Source organism: Lutra lutra, chromosome 16, assembly GCF_902655055.1.
Source record: "Lutra lutra chromosome 16, mLutLut1.2, whole genome shotgun sequence".
NCBI lineage: Eukaryota > Metazoa > Chordata > Mammalia > Carnivora > Mustelidae > Lutra > Lutra lutra.
Window position 1 is genome coordinate 59,559,890 of NC_062293.1, and position 17,617 is coordinate 59,577,506.

The 17,617-nt window shown below is 57.8% G+C and overlaps 1 protein-coding gene across 1 annotated transcript; it reads left to right on the top strand.

Moving 5' to 3' along the window:
- The first annotated feature begins 5,756 nt into the window (after nucleotides 1-5,756).
- Nucleotides 5,757-13,835, top strand: ARRB2 (arrestin beta 2). Its single transcript, XM_047705934.1, has 15 exons — nucleotides 5,757-5,961; nucleotides 8,695-8,725; nucleotides 9,371-9,431; nucleotides 9,543-9,587; nucleotides 9,734-9,930; nucleotides 10,210-10,269; nucleotides 10,636-10,703; nucleotides 10,850-10,985; nucleotides 11,186-11,270; nucleotides 11,467-11,539; nucleotides 11,822-11,959; nucleotides 12,675-12,758; nucleotides 12,850-12,929; nucleotides 13,037-13,091; nucleotides 13,343-13,835. Exons 1-15 carry the CDS (start codon nucleotides 5,939-5,941, stop codon nucleotides 13,434-13,436), a joined length of 1,230 nt encoding a protein of 409 aa, XP_047561890.1. The 5' UTR covers nucleotides 5,757-5,938; the 3' UTR covers nucleotides 13,437-13,835.
- The last annotated feature ends 3,782 nt before the right edge of the window (nucleotides 13,836-17,617 follow it).

Below are 17,617 nucleotides of genomic sequence, written 5' to 3' on the forward strand. Positions count from 1 at the left end.
AAACGCACAGCGACGGGCGCCTGGTGGGGAGGGGGCGTGAGGAGGGGGCCGCGGCCCTGCGCACTGGGCGGCCGGGGGCGGGGCTCTGCGCGCCGCGCGCGAGGGAGCATGCGCGGCGGGCCGGCCGGGGCGCGGGAGGGCCACGTGGGCCGGACAAAAGGAGCCCGCGGCTCGGGGCTCAGCAGACGCGGCTCGGGCCCCGACGCTCGGCGGTCGGCTGGGCAGCGCTCTGGGGCGTGTATGTTGCGGCGGCGACGCCCAGGCGGCGGTCCGGGCACCCCTCAAACACGAGCTCCGACAGCGCCCGGCCTGCAGGGAGACGAGCCGCCGGGGTCCCCGAGGCCTCCACCGCGGCCGCCGCGCGCTGCCTCTCCGAGCTGCCGGCCACAGGGCCGGGGGTGCGCTTTAACCCCTGCTGCGTCCGTGCCGCCGTCCCCCGGTGCGGCCTCGGAACGCTCCAACACCTCTCTGTGTGCTTGTCCTGCACGAGGGCGACCTCACAACCCGAAGAAAAGTCAAGGCTAAGGGTCACCCTTACGTATTTCCTCTCCAAACATGAACCCCGTACGGCTGGTTTTTTCTCTATTTCTCCCTCTCCAGGGTCCCTCTGGTCCCGGCCCCCCTTCTCTCCTATGGCCTCTTCGCGGCTTCTCTTGTGGCCCCTGGGCAGTCCCCTCTGTGCAAAGCAACCAGAGTCTTTTCAGATATAAGTCGGTTAGTAATAATAATAATATTAGTAACTATATAATATATATATAAATATAATCCCACTCCCTGCGTAAAGCCCTTCACTGGCTTCCCAAGAGGTGACTGAAATCCCGCCCTCCCACCCGGTCTCCTAGAATCCTTGGGATCTGAGGCGTCGCGCCTCTCCGACCTCCACGCTAACCACGGGTACTCTCAGTCGGTCCCTGTCCTGTCTCATCCCTGAGCCGAACTAGCCTTCTTTCTATCCTCTAGTAAGCCCGCTCCCACCGCAGAACCTTTGCACATGCTGCTGCTTCTGCCTGTAGTAATTTTCTCTTTCAAGCTCTGATACCATCTTGCCATTCTCAAAAAGGGCTCCTTTTTTAAGTAGCCCCCACGCCAAACCCCTTCATCCTTTACCACGTCACCTTGCTTATTTTTTTTAAATAGCTCATAACACTACCTCAAGTGTATTTAATTTTTTTAAAGATTTCATTTATTTGAGAGAAAACACAAGCGGGGAGGGGGGAGAGGGAGAAGCAGACTCCCCGCTGAGCAGGGAGCCCAACGCTGGGGTTTGCTCCCAGGACCCCAAGATCATGACCAGAGCCAGAGGCAGATGCTTAACTAACTGGGCCACCCAGGCGCCCCTCCAATGTATTTCTTACTTACTGTCTCCTCTGGCTAAAATACATGAGGGGGTCTTCTCTTCCTCACTGTTTCAGTCTTATCGCCAAGGATAGTGCCTGGCACATAAAAAGTGCTTGACACATATTTGTTGAGTGAATAAATGAAAGTTGGATGAAAGAGAAAGCCTACTTTCAATTTTGACAGGAACTGGCAAAGTGCCCTCTAGGAAGATTGCCTTAACTTAACACCCACCACCCCCCATCATGTGAAACAGTGCTTTATGCATAATCCCAATAACTAGGTTTATTACTGTGTAGGAACTCTTCGTAGATGTGGGGAGTTGTTTTTTTTTTTAAGATTTTATTTATTTATTTGACAGATCATAAGCAGGCGGGGGGCAGGGGGGAAGCAAGCTCCCTGCTCAACAGAGAGCCCAATGCAGGGCTCCATCCCAGGACCCTGAGATCATGACCTGAGCAGAAGGCCGATGCTTAAGGACTGAGCCACCCAGGCGCCCCCGGAGTTATTTTTGATTATTATGTGTTGCCCCGTTGCAAGAGGCTTCTTCCAATTTGTCATTTAATTTATTTTAATCTCTTAGTCCTCTAGAGGTAGGGCGTTTCAATAAAAGCCACAGACTCTGAGCTAGACTGCTGGGTTCAGACCCCAGCTTTGCCTCTTGCTAGCTGTATGAGTCTTTGAGTTTCTTAGCTGTGCCCCCACTTCTTCATTTGTAAAGTGGGGGGTGATCATAAAACCCTAACACATAGAGCTGTGAGTACTGAATGACCTGATATTTGTAAAATGCTTGGAACAGTGTTTTGGCACGTGGTAAATTAAAGTGTTCCCTGGTGTTATTTATAGCCTTGGGGTTTGATATCTTAGGAGGCTTTTCCTAAGCTCCAAGGTTATAAAAATATTTTCCTGTTTTTCTCCTAATACTTCTATAGTTCTATTCCATGCATTTAGAGCTTTAATCCATCTGGAATGTATTTTGTTTAAGGTGTGAGATGGAGACATCACTTTTTTTCTCCCAAATGAATAGCCGACTGTCTCAACCCAGCTCAGTGAATATGCTGTTCTTTCTCCATTGACTTGAAATGCTACCATGTGAGTCTGTATCGGGGTCCTCTGTTCCCTTTCATTGCTCTGTTTCGTATCATTGCATCAATAACAATTTTAATTATTGTTAACATAATAAATTATCAGGTAAGACAAAGGCCTGCTTTATTCTTATTTTTCAGAATTATCCTGGCTAAACTTGTGAGTTGATTTTTCTGATTGTTTAGAATCAAGTTCCCCTCCCCAAAAAGGCCCATTGTTATTCATTTACTTTTTTTTAAAGATTTTATTTATTTATTTGACAGGCAGTAGGCAGAGAGGCAGGCAGAGAGAGAGGAGGAAGCAGGCTCCCTGCTGAGCAGAGAGCCCGATGCGATGCGGGGCTCAATCCCAGGACCCTGAGACCATGACCTGAGCCACCCAGGCATCCCCTATTCATTTACTTTTAAAGACTAGTCAGGTGCAGCCGTGAAGAAAGGGGGGCAAGAGTAGAACAAGGAGTTGGAACCATGAACCATCACTTGAGATAAGCCACTACCTTTGGACCAGCCTCCCACTGTTATTTTGATATGGTGTCAAATTTATGCACAATCTGCAGAGAAACAACATCTTTATAATGATGGGTTTTCCCACCTGTATATGGTGTATCTCTTTCATTTTTTCTACTCTTCTTTAACATCTCTCTAAAATTGTCCTTATATTCGTACCTTTTAATACAGTAGCTTTCATGCCACACAGACCACTACAGTTCAGTCCCAAAATCACCTTATTTTTTTAAAGATTTTATTTATTTATTTGTCAGAGAGCGAAAGAACACAAGCAGGGAGCAGCAGAGGGAGAAAGGGAAGCAGGTTCCCCCCTGGGCAGGGAGTGCGACACGGGGCTCAATCCCAGGACCCTGGGACCAGGACCTGAGCTGAAGGCAGATGCTCAACCAACTGAGCCACCCAGGTGTCCCCCCAGTCACTTTAGATATATACCAATATTTATCTCATTACGTTCTGGTCCTGACCCTTTGACAAAAGTGATTCATGGGGCGCCTGGGTGGCTCAGTGGGTTGAGCCGCTGCCTTCGGCTCAGGTCATGATCTCAGGGTCCTGGGATTGAGTCCCACATCGGGCTCTCTGCTCAGCAAGAAGCCTGCTTCCCTCTCTCTCTCTCTCTCTCTGCCTGCCTCTCCATCTACTTGTGATCTCTCTCTGTCAAATAAATAAATAAAATCTTTAAAAAAAAAAAGTGATTCATAAGTCTAAAAGAAATGTATGATCTAAAGCCTGAAAGGGATGAAAGGCGAGCTTAGAAAGGGGTGACAGAACTGAGGGCCTATGTTGGAACCTTTTTTCAAATAACTTCGTGTCTTTAAATTCAGTTAGTGACAGTGTATTACTAGTTTCCCATGTAGAATTCAGTGACTCATCAGTTGGACACAATACCTAGTGCTCATTCCATCACGCGCCCTCCTAAATGCCCATCCCCAGTTACCGCAGCCACCCAGCCCCTCTGGCAGCCCTCGATTTGTCCGTAGAGCTAAGAGTCTCTTACAGTTTGTCTCCCTCTCTGATTTCATCTTATTTCCTCTGTTTGAACCTTAAAGAGGATCTCAGAAACTGTCTTGTTGTGCATATTACTTTTTTTGTTGCATGGAAAAGTGGAGGGATACGTGTGAAGTTATTTGGGTGGGAAAGAGGGGGACAATGAGAAAAGACATGGAAGAAGGAGAAATACATCAGCTGCTTAAGTCCAGAAAGGTCCGACCCATCATCCCCCTTTCCCCGCCTCAGCCCCCTCCATTGTGCCCTAGAAATGGCCCTTCTGCCTGGCCCCTCTTCTCCTCTTGACTTGTTTCAGTCCAGACAACCTTGCCCCACTCTCTCCACCCTCCACATTGCCCAGAATTCTCCTCCTGAAGGAGGAATCATCATGCCAATCTTTTGCTTAAAAAAAGCCACTACTGGATCTAAGTGTCCTCCAGGGAAGACCTCCGCCGCATTCCTTCACCTGCTGTGCGGAATCCTTCACACTCTGTTCCAGTCCTCCCCCTCCCCCTCATCTCTCCTGCAGTGGAACCCCACAACCCTTCCGCAGAGGACGTGCCTTGCCTTTCTCTATCTCTGCAACATCTTTTCTCAACTTCTGCCCACCCTTCAGAAAGACTGCCCTCCAATGTGTCCTCCTCTGGACAGCATTCCCCCACCACCTCTGCCCCAGTCAAGCGCAGGTAGTCGCTTTGTCTTCTGAGCCATACCTCCATGATAGTATTCTTGCGATCCTAATACCTGTTTATGTTTCTCCTGAACTGTGCTAGGAAAGCAGGGGCCACGTGAATTCATGTCTGCGTCCCCATCACCCAGCACAGTGACTGGCACAAAACAGGCATGGAGGCATGGACAGATGGAGGCATGGACGGATGGAGGCATGGACGGATGGACAGATGGAGGCATGGACAGATGGAGGCATGGACGGATGGAGGCATGGATGGATGGAGGCAAGGACGGATGGAGGCATAGACGGATGGAGGCATGGAAGCATAGATGGATGGAGGCATGGAGGCATGGACAGATGGAGGGATGGATGGATGGAGGCATGGACGGATGGAGGCATGGAAGCATAGATGGATGGAGGCATGGAAGCATGGACAGATGGAGGGATGGATGGATGGAGGCATGGACGGATGGAGGCATGGATGGATGGAGGCATAGACGGATGTAGGCATGGAGGCATGGACAGATGGAGGCATGGACGGATGGAGGCATGGATGGAGGGATGGATGCCGGCCGCGATGAGACGACAGGAAGGGATGGGTAGTCGGAGACACTAGGCACAGTAACCCGGTGGAAGAGGAAAGACAGACGCCAGAGGGAGCTGACACAGCGCAGTAAAGCGGCGGGAGGGCGGGCCGAAGAAGGCTGCGAGCTCTGGGGAGCGCGGCGCGCCCTGAAGCAAAGCATCACGCAAGTGGAAGCGCTCACCCACTTGCGCGTCCCCTCATCCTTCCTCCCAGACGGTGCTGGAGCTCGCTCCGCAGCCCCCGCCGCCTCCCTCGCCTCCACCGCGGCGGCGAAAGCAAACAAAGGGGAGGGGACCCCCGCGGCGCCCTGGGCGCAGGGAGCCAATCACAGGGCTCTCCCATCCGGGCAGGCGGGCGCCCCTTGCCGGGGAGCCCAGTCTGTTCCTACCGGGGCGCGGAGGGGCGGAGAGATGGGCGGGCCGAGAGGGGACTGGGGACCGCGCGCGCAGGATTGACCAGCCCACGGTCCCCCCATCCCCGGCCCCGGGAGCGGCGGGGCGGGGCCGCGGAGGGGCGGGCGCGGGGGCGGAGCCAATCACCGCGCGGTTTGCGCCCAGAAGGCGGACGGCGCCGCGGCGCGCGCGGTCCGGGCTGACGCAGCTGGGCCCGGTTCCCCAGGAGTGCAGGGGGGCCGGAGGGGCGGGGGAGAGGAGAAAGAGCGGCGGGCGCGCGTGCGCAGTGGCGCGGGGAGGAGCGGGGACCTGGCAGCAGGCTGGGAGGCTGCGAGCGAGCCGCGAACCGGGCGGGCGGCGGGTGGCGGGCGCGCGCACCATGGGGGAGAAACCGGGCACCAGGTAAGGGAGGTGGGGCCACGCGGCGGGACGTGGGCGGCGGCTCGGGGCGGGTGCCGGGACGGTCCCCAGACAAGGACACCGGGGAGAGAACCCGGGGCCGGACTCCTGGGTCCCTGGGGGGGCAGCCATCTGGGGCCGCGCGCCTGGGTCCTCGAGGATAATGAGGAGGACGCATGCCAGGGCCCTTGCAGAAAGCGAGAGCTGAAGGCGATCAGGAGCCTGGCGTCTGGGTTCTCGCAGGGATGTGGGGGCCGGACGACTGGGTTCTCCGGTGCAGGCAGCGATGCAGGGGCGGAGGAAGGAGGAGCAGGTGGCCGGCCCCGAGGGGTTGGGTATGGGAGGTCCGGAGGCCGGGAGGGGATTCCCCCCCACACTCGGAGGCCCGTGCGGAGCTGCTGGAGAGCCTTCTGTCAGGTAAACCGCAGGCAGTCGGGCTGTCCCAAGGGCCAGGTGGCTCTGCCTCCAAACTTCTGCCTTCCCCCAGGTTGCTAGGAGCAACAGCTTCATCTTGGGGGAGTAGAGTGCGTGACGACCCTCCCCGCTTCTGGGCCTTACTTTTATTCCCGGAGGTGAGGGAAGGCAGTATCTGCCCTGGGCACGCCATCCACTCCCCGGATGTTTTCTGTGCAATCGTCGAGGCTCCTTCCTTCCACTGATACCCCGAGTTCTCTTTTTTGGTCTCTAGCAAAATCCACTTCCTGTTGTGGGCCAACACCCCCCCAAGGGGATAGTGGGTGAATGCCCAGGTCCCTGGGGAGCAGGAGCAGAAGAGGAAAAGATTGGGGCCGTATGCCTCCATCCAGGAGGGACCAGGAATGGGGCCCGGGTCCTCAGACATCACTTGGCTGAAAAACATCATCATCTCAGCCCCACCACTCCCTGCCCGCAGAGGATGAGAACCCAGGCTTCTGAGCACCCCATCTAGTAGTATCAGAGAGATGATCAGAGGGAGGACTGGTGCCCTGGATTAGGACTCAAACACCCCCAAAGAAAGGGGAAGTCGCTGACTTGAGGGAGGCACCCAATTTCCGTTATGTGGTTCCGGGAGGAGGATGGATGGACCAGAGGGGGACTGCTGACTTGGCACAATCCCCGCCACCCCCGTCTAATTCTGGGCCACAGGAAATGGAGAGAACATCTGCTGTCGCTGGCCCCCTCGATGGGCACCTCTGGGCACCCCCACAGTCTGCCTCCTTGGCCAGCCTCGGTGTACAAGTGCTGCTGCTCCCCAGCCTCGGCTCCCAAGGGCAGGTGGCCCTGCGGACACTCGGGGGCCGTTACCCCACAACCACCATCGGTGGCTTTCATCCTAATAGGAGGAAGCCCTGGGACAAAGAGAAAAACTAGAAGCAAAGACGGGGGAACTGGAAGGTGCCCTAGCTATCCGTCCTTAGGGTGGGTGCTTGTTCTAGCTGCCACCCTACCAGTGTTTACTCTCCTTTATTGGATGGGGACACCAGGGGCCACCGTACCCTTTGCCTTACGGCCTTTGGATGGCCTAACCTTCTGGGAAGAAGTGGCAAGTGAGGTTGTTAGAGCAAAACCGGGGACGGGGGGTGTTGCTGGAGGAAGGACGGGCCAGTCTGCGGGACTTTCATTTCTACTTGCCGAGGACCCTTCCCAGGGCTTGCTGTTGAGACAGCGCATGGAGATGAGGAAAGTCAGACCCGCAAGTGGCTGGAGCCCAGGGGGTCACCAGATACCTACTACGCCCACAGCAATGGGCAGAGTCTGGGGTTAGACCGTTTCAGCTCAGGGGAGCAAATCCCTTGCAATTCAACACTTAGTAGAGATTGCAGAGTCGGGAGAATACCAGTTTAGTGAGGGAGAGCGTGGGCTGGGAGCCAGACCGAGCCTGTTCATCTGAGCCCCACTGTTTCCACCACGTAGGGCCTTAGGCTAAACTTTACTTCAGGCCCCCATGCCTCGGTTCCCTCACCTGTAAACTAGGAACACTGGGACCTCCGTCATGGGGTCGCCAGAAGCCGTAAGTGCGACCCCACACGCAAAGCCCTTGAAACGGCGCTGAGCATGGGGCGTTCTCCTGACCAACGTCAGCTGGCATCGCGGTTCTAGCAATCGGCTGGCCTCGTGCTGGGGGTGCAAACTGAGTGTGGCCTCCGACCATTGCAAGCGGCCTGCTGGGGCAGGTGATGTGTGGCTCGGGACCTGTGCAAGCTCTCACACCGCCCCCCCCAAGAGGAGTAACCGGGGTCTGGGCTCGATCTGCTTCCCAAAGGAAGTGATAGCTGAGCTCGGCATCCGGAGATGGGCTTTGGGGCTGCTGAGATCAGGGATGGGGAATGGTTGGAGGTTAATGGAATCGGGTCACGCTAAACTAGTGCCTAAAAGTAGAAACCATTCTAGGCGCAAAAGCCAGGGCCGTTGCCCTGCTGGGCACTCCAGCTGTCTTTGGAGTACCGGAGAAGTCAGGGACAGGGTTTGGTCCTAGACAGAGGCTCCTACAGCCTGATTCGGGTCCCCCTAGGGCAACTGCTCTGGGAAGAACCTGGGTAGTTCCTGTGGCAACCAAGGGCCATTGTCCCAGGAGGAGGGGACCTGGGGGCAGGGGTTGTGTTGGGAATATTCAGGCCCTGTGGTGGGAGGAGTAGAGCTGGCAGAGCCCCAGATCCTGCAGGCAGAGTCCTGGGTGAGCTCTGCTTCTCGGGCCAGGGTGGGGAGGTCCCCGCTGCCCAGTGTGAGGCAGCGGGGTTTCCCTTTCTATTTTGCTAGGGTCTTCAAAAAGTCGAGCCCCAACTGCAAGGTGAGTCCCCCATGCTGCTCCTGCTCCCAACCCGCTCCGGGCCCCTGCAAGGCCCAGCCTGCCCCTTGCCCATCCCCAACCCCTAGCTCCCCACTTCCTGTGACAGCTAAGAGCTGACTTCCTTCCCTCCCGAAGCCCCTTGCCGCAAAGGCCACTCAACCCCAGCCAGCGGCGGGGCTGGGTGGGGACAGATCCCTGGGTGGGGAAAGGTCCGGGTCCCTAGGTTAGAGGAAGGGGGAGGAGCCAGGAGCCCTAGGCTGTACCCCTCTTGGGAGCGGGCCCAGGGTTCCTGGGCTGGGAATGGTCAGCAGCCCCCAGGCTATGGCCTGTGTATCCCAGAACCCCCAGAGAGGAGCCCGTCAGACCACACCCTGCTCTCTAAATGGCTGGGGGCCCCCCTGAATCCTCTCCAAGCCCACTCCCCACGCCACCCCACACGCTTACCTGACTCGTGGACAGAGGTGCAAAAAGCTTCAAGATTGGGTAACCTGGGAAACCCCACTACTCTCCCCTTCTGACCCTGTTGGGAGGAACCCCGGGGCGAACCCCAGCCTGGGAAAGACCAGGGGCGGGAGGAGCGCTCTGAGGCTTGCGTGCCCCACACCCTCCTGCCCCATCCTCCCTGCGCCCCTTCTGTATCTGCAGCTCACTGTGTACTTGGGGAAGCGGGACTTTGTAGACCACCTGGACAAAGTGGACCCCGTAGGTAAGTGTACCCAGAAAGCAGCACGGAGCCTCCAAGACAGGGAGAGGCTCCTGGGCCCAGAGATGGAGGGGAGGCCCTGACAGGAAATGAGCTCCTGTGTCCCTTTCCCAGATGGCGTGGTGCTCGTGGACCCTGACTACTTGAAGGATCGCAAAGGTACTGGCCCTAGAGCAGGGGGCACCTAGGGGACATTGGGGTGGCCCAGTGGGGCGGGAAGAGGGAAGTTTGGTTGCTGCGGGGGATGAGGGCTGGGGCCGGGGGTGGGGGGTGGGCTCCTGACCACCCCCTACCCCCCCTCGCAGTGTTTGTGACCCTCACCTGCGCCTTCCGCTATGGCCGCGAGGACCTGGACGTGCTGGGCTTGTCCTTCCGCAAAGACCTATTCATCGCCAACTACCAGGCCTTCCCACCGGCGCCCAACCCCCCGCGGCCCCCAACCCGCCTGCAGGACCGGCTGCTCAGGAAGCTGGGCCCGCATGCCCACCCCTTCTTCTTCACAGTGAGGACGCCCTCCACCCTCTACAGGGCAAGAGGGCTGGGACTGAGTCCGGGGGAGTGGGGGGGAGGTGAGGCCCCTGCTCCAGGCACATCTGGAATCAGCAGTGAGGAGGCCCTGGACAGCCCCCACCCCGCCTTCATGGTCACTCTTGTGTCTGCCTCCTCCCTGGGGCCCCTCCCTTCTTCCCCTTCTCACCCATCGGGACACCTCCTCCAGCCTCTTAGTGGGGATTGGGAGAAAGATTTGGAAGAACCGAAGCCTCCCCTTGCCTCCCCACAGATCCCCCAGAACCTTCCCTGCTCCGTCACTCTGCAGCCAGGCCCCGAGGACACGGGGAAGGTACAACGGGAATGGGTCTGAGGGCTCAGGGGACAGAACGGGCCCCAGGAGGAGCCTGGCACCCACCGAGAGGGGGGCTGTCAGGGAGAAGCCAGGGTGGGACTTGTCCCCAGTGGAAATGTGGTCTGTCTGCTCCCAGGTGACTCTGGGCACTCCCGGGTGAGTATAGAGCCCCGCCTTGTGGACAGGACCCAGGCGCTGCTAGGTGCTGGGGGCTTTGGGAGGCAGAGGACGAAGCCCCAGGCCCTACACTCCTCAACACGTGGCGACGGGGCAAGAACCCCTGATCGAGGCGAGGGGAGAGGGAAGGAAGGGTGTGGTGGTGTCAGGGGCCTTGTGTAAGATGTGACCTTTTCTCCTCCCAAGGCCTGCGGGGTAGACTTTGAGATTCGAGCCTTCTGTGCCAAATCACTAGAAGAGAAAAGCCACAAAAGGTGAGGGAAGCAAGCCCCCCCTACCCCATGCTGTGAGCATCCCCTCCCCACACCCTGGAGCCCCAAGCCTCAGGGAGGCGGTGCTGGGGGTCCGGGTGTCTGAGGACTGCCCCCCCCCCCCCGCCGCCCCTCTTCCCCACCCACAGGAACTCTGTGCGTCTGGTGATCAGAAAGGTGCAGTTTGCCCCAGAGAAACCCGGCCCCCAGCCTTCAGCAGAAACCACACGCCACTTCCTCATGTCCGACCGGTCCCTGCACCTTGAGGCCTCCCTGGACAAGGAGGTGGGGTGCGGGGGCGGGACGCAGGGGCTCCAGTGCAGAGGGTCCTGGGGGGAGGGCTCAAGCCACCTGCCAGGACAGCTGGGTGTGGGCGTGGGTTTAGAGGGAGACCGAGCCACGGGTCTGTGTGGGGGGCAGGGGGGTCGCTGATAATGGCACCAGTGCAAACAGATCGCATTAACTTGACCCCCTCTTCCCAAAAGCTCTACTACCACGGGGAGCCCCTCAATGTCAACGTCCACGTCACCAACAACTCCACCAAGACCATCAAGAAGATCAAAGTCTCTGGTAGGAGGTGGGGGATAGGAGGGGGTCTTGAGGGTGGGAGTTGCTGCCCACGTGGTGTGATTTCTGCGCAGGGACACACCCCAATGCAGGAGGCTGCCCCAGAAGGAGACACAGCTCCATGGGGCCGGGGCAGGGGGGCTGGGGGGCTGCAGCCTGCACTCCCAGCACGGCTGCCTGACCTTACCCCGCCCTGCAGTGAGACAGTATGCCGACATCTGCCTCTTCAGCACCGCCCAGTACAAGTGCCCTGTGGCTCAGATCGAACAAGAGTGAGTAACAGAACACCCCGGGGCCACACCTTAGGGCAGAGGAACAACTCTGGGAGACCGTCCCCACCCTGAACCGTCCCCACCTACAGGGGCCTTCCATCTGTCCCGGCAGGTGGCTCTGAGCTCGCTTTCTGGAGCGGGCTGAGCTCTCACCCAGCCCCCATTACCGGTGGGCCCAAACAAGGCAGCGCTGGTCGGGGGGTGGGGGGGCCTGGGGGTGAGAGCGACCACCTCGCCCGGCCTGTCCCCCCAGAGTCTCGGTCTCCTGTCCCCGTTCCCCAGTGACCAGGTGTCCCCCAGTTCCACGTTCTGCAAGGTGTATACTGTCACCCCGCTGCTCAGCGACAACCGGGAGAAGCGGGGTCTGGCCCTGGACGGGAAGCTCAAGCACGAGGACACCAACTTGGCTTCCAGCACCATGTGAGCAGGGTGGGGGGCTCCTATGGCCCAGGCTCACGTGCTCCTTCAGGCTGTCCCAGGTGCCCAGTGCTCTCAGGGCCCAGAAGGGACCAGAGAATCCAGAGGGGGAGGACAGACAGATCAATGGCGAAACATACCGCGTGTCTAGTGTCGAGCGTGGGGAAGGAGCAAGGCAGAGGAGGGAGGGACACGTCGGGGGTGGGCGCATGTGTGCCGTTTAAAGAGGCTGCCCCCCACCCCCGGGCGTGAGTTCTGAGGAGGGACCCAGAATAAGTCGGTGACTGGCCACACAAGGAGCGTCCCAGCAGAGGTGGCCCAGGCCTAGTCTGCAAGGACACTCGAGGGAGTGTGGAGCCGCCACACCTCTGGGCGATGGCCACACCATCACTGAGTCAGGGCTGGGCCTCCCCCGGGGTGCCCAGGTGCGAGGGGAGCACTGCGTGAACACGCATGGCGAGCCAGAGGCCAGAATGAGCGGGGGGGGGGGGGGATGTGGTCAGGGTCATGGAGAGCTGGACGGTGCCAGGTCACAAGGACAGGTCACAAGGACACTTTAAGCTGCAAGCGGGTTCGGTGCCAAGGGGTGCCACAGGGTGTTTGGCATGAGAACAGCGCAGCCCACGCTGCTGGAGGCCACGGCCGGGACGGGGTCCCACCCAAACTTTGGGGGAGCCACAGGGCTGGGCTGTGGCCGAGCTCGTCCCCCTCATTGCAGCGTGAAGGAGGGCGCCAACAAGGAGGTGCTGGGCATCCTGGTGTCCTACAGGGTCAAGGTGAAGCTGGTGGTGTCTCGTGGCGGGTGAGTGCGCGGGGAACGTGGGGGGCGCGGGGGTCTCCCCCCGGTGCGGCCGCATGGGCCTCTCACGCCACCTCCCCCGTCCCCCCCGCAGGGACGTCTCTGTGGAGCTGCCTTTTGTCCTCATGCACCCCAAGCCCCATGACCACATCACCGTCCCCAGGCCCCAGACAGGTGAGCGCACCCCGAGCCCCCCACCCCCGCAAGGCAGCCGGAGGCAAGGCCAGGGGAGACCTGCTGGTCCCCTTGGCGCCCGCCCACACACCCCTCTTCTCCTGCAGCTGCTCTGGACACAGGTGTACCCGTGGACACCAACCTCATCGAATTTGATACCAAGTAAGAGACTCCGCCCCCGCCTTCGACCTCTGACCTCTGTGGCCAGAGAGCCCTGCAGACCCCCAGGGTGCCCTCACCCCTGCTTTTCACCTCCCGGGGGAGGGAGGGCCGAAGCACCCAATCCAGACGGCGTAGCCTCCTTGCCCACGGGTCCAGCCCCGTCGCTCGGACACCCCTGTGTCTGGGAGGGGAGCGGGGGGCCAAGCAGAGGGCCTGGAGCCCTCACTGCGCCCCCCCCCTCCACTGTCAAGTTATGCCACGGACGACGACATCGTGTTCGAGGATTTCGCCCGGCTCCGGCTAAAAGGGATGAAGGAGGAGGATTATGAGGACCAGCTCTGCTAGGAGAGGGGTGGGTGCGGGGGGCGGGGGGGAGCAGCCTCTCCGCCCTCCCCCCTCCGCCCAGCAGCTCCCCCCACCCCACGCCTCCCCTCCCTCCCTCCCACCCTCCAGCGTGGGCCGCCCCCAAACACACACTGGACCCGTCTCTCCTGGAACGTGGGCCTGACGTTTTGGACTCCAGCTGTGCCCACCCCCCACCCCCGTGGGCGGCAAGCTGTGTTCAGACTAAATTCTGCGGAGGGTGCTGGAAAGACAGCGGGGAAGTGGGGAGAAGGAACCCCACGTTCAACCTCACATCACAGCAACAGCTTCCCTTTCCAGGGAAAGGAGACCCTCTTGGGGGAGCAAGGCCACTTCTTTGTTTCTGAGCATAAAGAAGAAATTAAACCTTTTCATAGGCAAGAGCGTCTATGTCTTCCGTAGGGGGTGGGAGGAGCAGACTGGAGCCATCTGGGACCGGCTGCGGTGGGCTGAACACCCAGCCAGCCTCCTCGCAGGGCCCGAGGCCGTCAGTCGGTGTCAGAGCGCTAGGCTGTCCTGCGCTCCACAGAGGCACTGAAACGCGATTGCTCAGCCCAGAACCCACAGTGTCAGCTGTTGCATTCACAAGGGAAACAACCGCTCACTTCCCCATAGGCTGGGGGCCTCCGGAGCCGGGCTCTTCCCCGTTGCCTCTGGCACACGTCACCACCCCGTCAGTCACGTGTGCTGGGCATGTGCTGGGCGCTCGGCTCCAGCCACCTAGTCCTGGGGCTCGGTGGGAGCCCGGCCACAGGCCTCCCCGGACAGAAGCCACACGACATTCCGTGGGGCCGCGGGGAGTCTCGCCTGTGACTTCCCCCTGCGGCTTCTCAGGTGTGCGTCAGACCCTCCACGGACACGGCCCACTCCCCTGCACCCACTCCCACTCCTGTCACCCAGCCTGTGTCTCCTGTGTCTCGTAAGGCTCATTATTCACTCCATGAGCAGCCCGTGTCTGGGGAGCCCATTCTGTGCCAGGCATCATCGAGGACATCGCAGTGACCAAAGCCACCATTAAGTCACTCCCTGGTGACCTTGTGACGGTATCCATGCTCCAAAGGAGAAGTCCAGGGCGAGGAGTGCTGACCTCGAGGACTGCTGACCTAGCCTGGGGTTTGGGAAAGATCTCTCCGGAGGGAGGACCTTTGAGCAGAGAACTGGCAAATGAGGAATGGACTGGAACCTTCTACCTTCTGGGCGATGGCAGCACCATGTGAGAAGGTGGGAATGGGGCAGAGACAGCAAGGCCAAGTGGTTCCAGATGGGGCCCAGGGGCCGCTCCCACGGGCCTTCAGTCTGTGGAGCCTGATATCTAATTAGACTACCGTTTACCCACGGACTGAAGTGCTGCCAAAATGCCAGTGACCTTGGACGCCCCCCACCCCCCAGTACAGCCCATCCCGCACAGCCCGGCCCCCGCCACACAGAGGAAGTGCCAGCATCCCTCTGATTCCCATGAGCCCACTCTGACTGCCGAGCTCTCGGCCCAGAGCTCAGCAGGCTTTCAGGTGAATCAGGACCCCCCCCACCCCCCAACCCCGGGGAAGTGGGGAGGCGCGATAAAGACGCACCATCCCAGGCTCTACCTTCCCGGGTCCTGATCCCGCAGGTCCCAGGAAGAATCCACGCATCTAGATCTTGAATGAGCACATGATTTGAGAGCTGATGTCTTTTTTTTTTTTTTTAGCTTTTTGTTAATGTTTTTAAGAAAGCAAAACATGCACGTGGTGTAGAGAAAAAAAAATCCAAACCATGTATGATCAACAGTGGAAAGAAGGCTCCCTCCTGCCCCTGGTCCCCGGCCTCCCATTTGTCATTCCCAGGGGTGACCACTGTCCCCAGTCCTGTGACCACTTGTCCCGAGATAGTGTTCAAATAAACCAAAGATGCTGTTTTCATCCAGTCACACCTGCCCAGATGCATTTCTCCCTTATTCTGGACAGACAGTAGTACGATGTGCCCTCCTGTCTCTACCGTGCTTTTCCCTATAGTGGTGCCTTCCCTTCTGCAGCAACGCCTACGGATCTTCCTTATTCTTTCAGTCGCCCCATGACTTTCCACTCCCTGGGTGGCCTTTATTTATACCCGTCTCCTGCCGAGGGCCATGAAGGAGGTCCACTCTTCGGCTAAGCAAACACCAGTGCAGTCATTATCCCCGAAGACAGGTCTTTTGGGCACACACAAACTGGATCTGCAGGACAAATTCTTTTTCTTTTTTAAGATTTTATTTATTTATTTATTTATTTATTTGAGAGAGAGGGAGAGTGTGAGTGTGAGTAGGGGAAGAGGCAGAGGGGGAAGCAGAAGCCCCACTGAGCAGGGAGCCCGATGCGGGGCTCCATCCCAGGACCCTAACCTGGGTTAGATAGACACCTAACCGACTGAGCCACCCAGGCGCCCCTCAGCAAGTCATTTTTAACACATCGTAGGTGCCAACACTGGGCACTGGGTACACACCCAGGGCTAATGCCAACCTATGATCTCTAACCTCAGCTGGGCCCTCAGTTCCCGATGAGCCTTTGTCCCTCTCCATCTTCCTGGCCACCTTCCTCGCCACCTTGCAAACCTTCCCCCATGCCCATAGTGACTTCTGATTTTCACAGAGATGAGGCTGCCAGGGACGGATAACTTCAACTTCCCGCCTCTACCCATAAACACCAACAGGGACTGATTCCCTATGCAACCAAGGTCGAGCCGCTGCCTCCCGTTCGGAGCTCGTCCTTCCACCGGTACCCAGGTTGCTCCCCTCCCACCTCTTCTGACTCCCCAGGTCATCCCGCCACCCCCTCTCTTCAACCTCTGCCTCTCTCTCTGCCGGTTCTCTGTCCGCCATACGTCATACACCCACGCAAGTCTCTTCTTCTCAAGGAGGGACGGAAGCCAGAGAAGACCCTCCTCCACACTCCGGTCTCTTCCACATAAAGTCAGTCTCTACTCATTTCCTCACTACCATTTCACTTTTCGTGCATTCTTTTCTTTTCTTTTTTTTTTTTAAGATTATTCATTTATTTATCTGACAGAGAGAGAGGGAACACAAGCAAGGCGAGTGGGAGAGGGAGAAGCAGGGTTCCCATGGAGCGGACGCGGGGCTCGATCCCAGGACTTTTGGGATCACGACCTGAGCCGAAGGCAGACGCTCAACCCACTGATCCACCCAGGCACCCCGCGTTGTTATTTTCAAAGTCATGGACACACAGAGCGTAAGGAGTCAGATAGAAGCACAAGGCTTATACCCCATCGCTCGCCAGCTCCCTTCTCAGAGGTAGCTGCTTTTACGTCCCTCAGATGTTTCTCCTGGTGTTGACCTCCAAGCAGTGCGCTCACTTCGCTGCTTCCTGACTTTCATCTTAAGCATCACTGGTGTCCCACCATACGACGTGAAGACTGAGCCCCCTTCTGCGTCTCTCCCCAGCAGTGCGAGACCCCCATGGGCCCCATACTCCTGAGAGAATAGTATGGGGGAGGCTAGATCAATAATCAACATTCACACCTTCGTGCCTACGCATACATTATCCAGCGTCCTCGTGCCGTCTCTCGATGACCTATCTTGTCCAGCAGCAGGTTATCTTCCCTGAGTCACTGTCATTTAAAGAATCTGTTTATTCTCTGAGTTCATCCCTAACTCTCCAGATGACCTGTGGAGCATGCTGAACTACCCATGCTGGGCTGTTTTATGGGGGGAAAAATCATGTTGCTGAATCGTTGCATTTTCAGCCCGCATCCTAGCACACCCGGAAAAGAGAATTCCAGATTGGAACAACTCAGGAAATAAACTTTCATTTAATCCCTATTTTCTTTTAGCTCTTTTTTTTTTTTTTAGTTTTTTAAAAATGTATTTATTCATTTAAATAACACGGGACTCAAACTCACTATGCAGAGATCAAGTCTCACACCTTTCTGACTGAGCCAGCCAGGTGCCCCTAATCTCTGTTTTATTTTTTTATTTTTTTATTTATTTTTTTTAAAGATTTTATTTATTTATTTGACAGAGAGAGATCACAAGCAGGCAGAGAGGCAGGCAGAGAGAGAGGAGGAAGTAGGCTCCCTGCTGAGCAGAGAGCCCGAGGAGGGACTCGATCCCAGGACTCCGAGATCATGACCTGAGCCGAAGGCAGCGGCTTAACCCACTGAGCCACCCAGGCGCCCCTGTTTTCTTTTTTTAA

Coding starts and splice junctions, on each gene's coding strand:
- ARRB2 (XM_047705934.1), top strand. CDS start 5,939: ATGGGGGAGAAACCGGGCACCAG. Junction 8,726..9,370: donor AGTCGAGCCCCAACTGCAAG/GTGAGTCCCCCA, acceptor CTGTATCTGCAG/CTCACTGTGTACTTGGGGAA. Junction 10,704..10,849: donor GAAGAGAAAAGCCACAAAAG/GTGAGGGAAGCA, acceptor CCCCACCCACAG/GAACTCTGTGCGTCTGGTGA.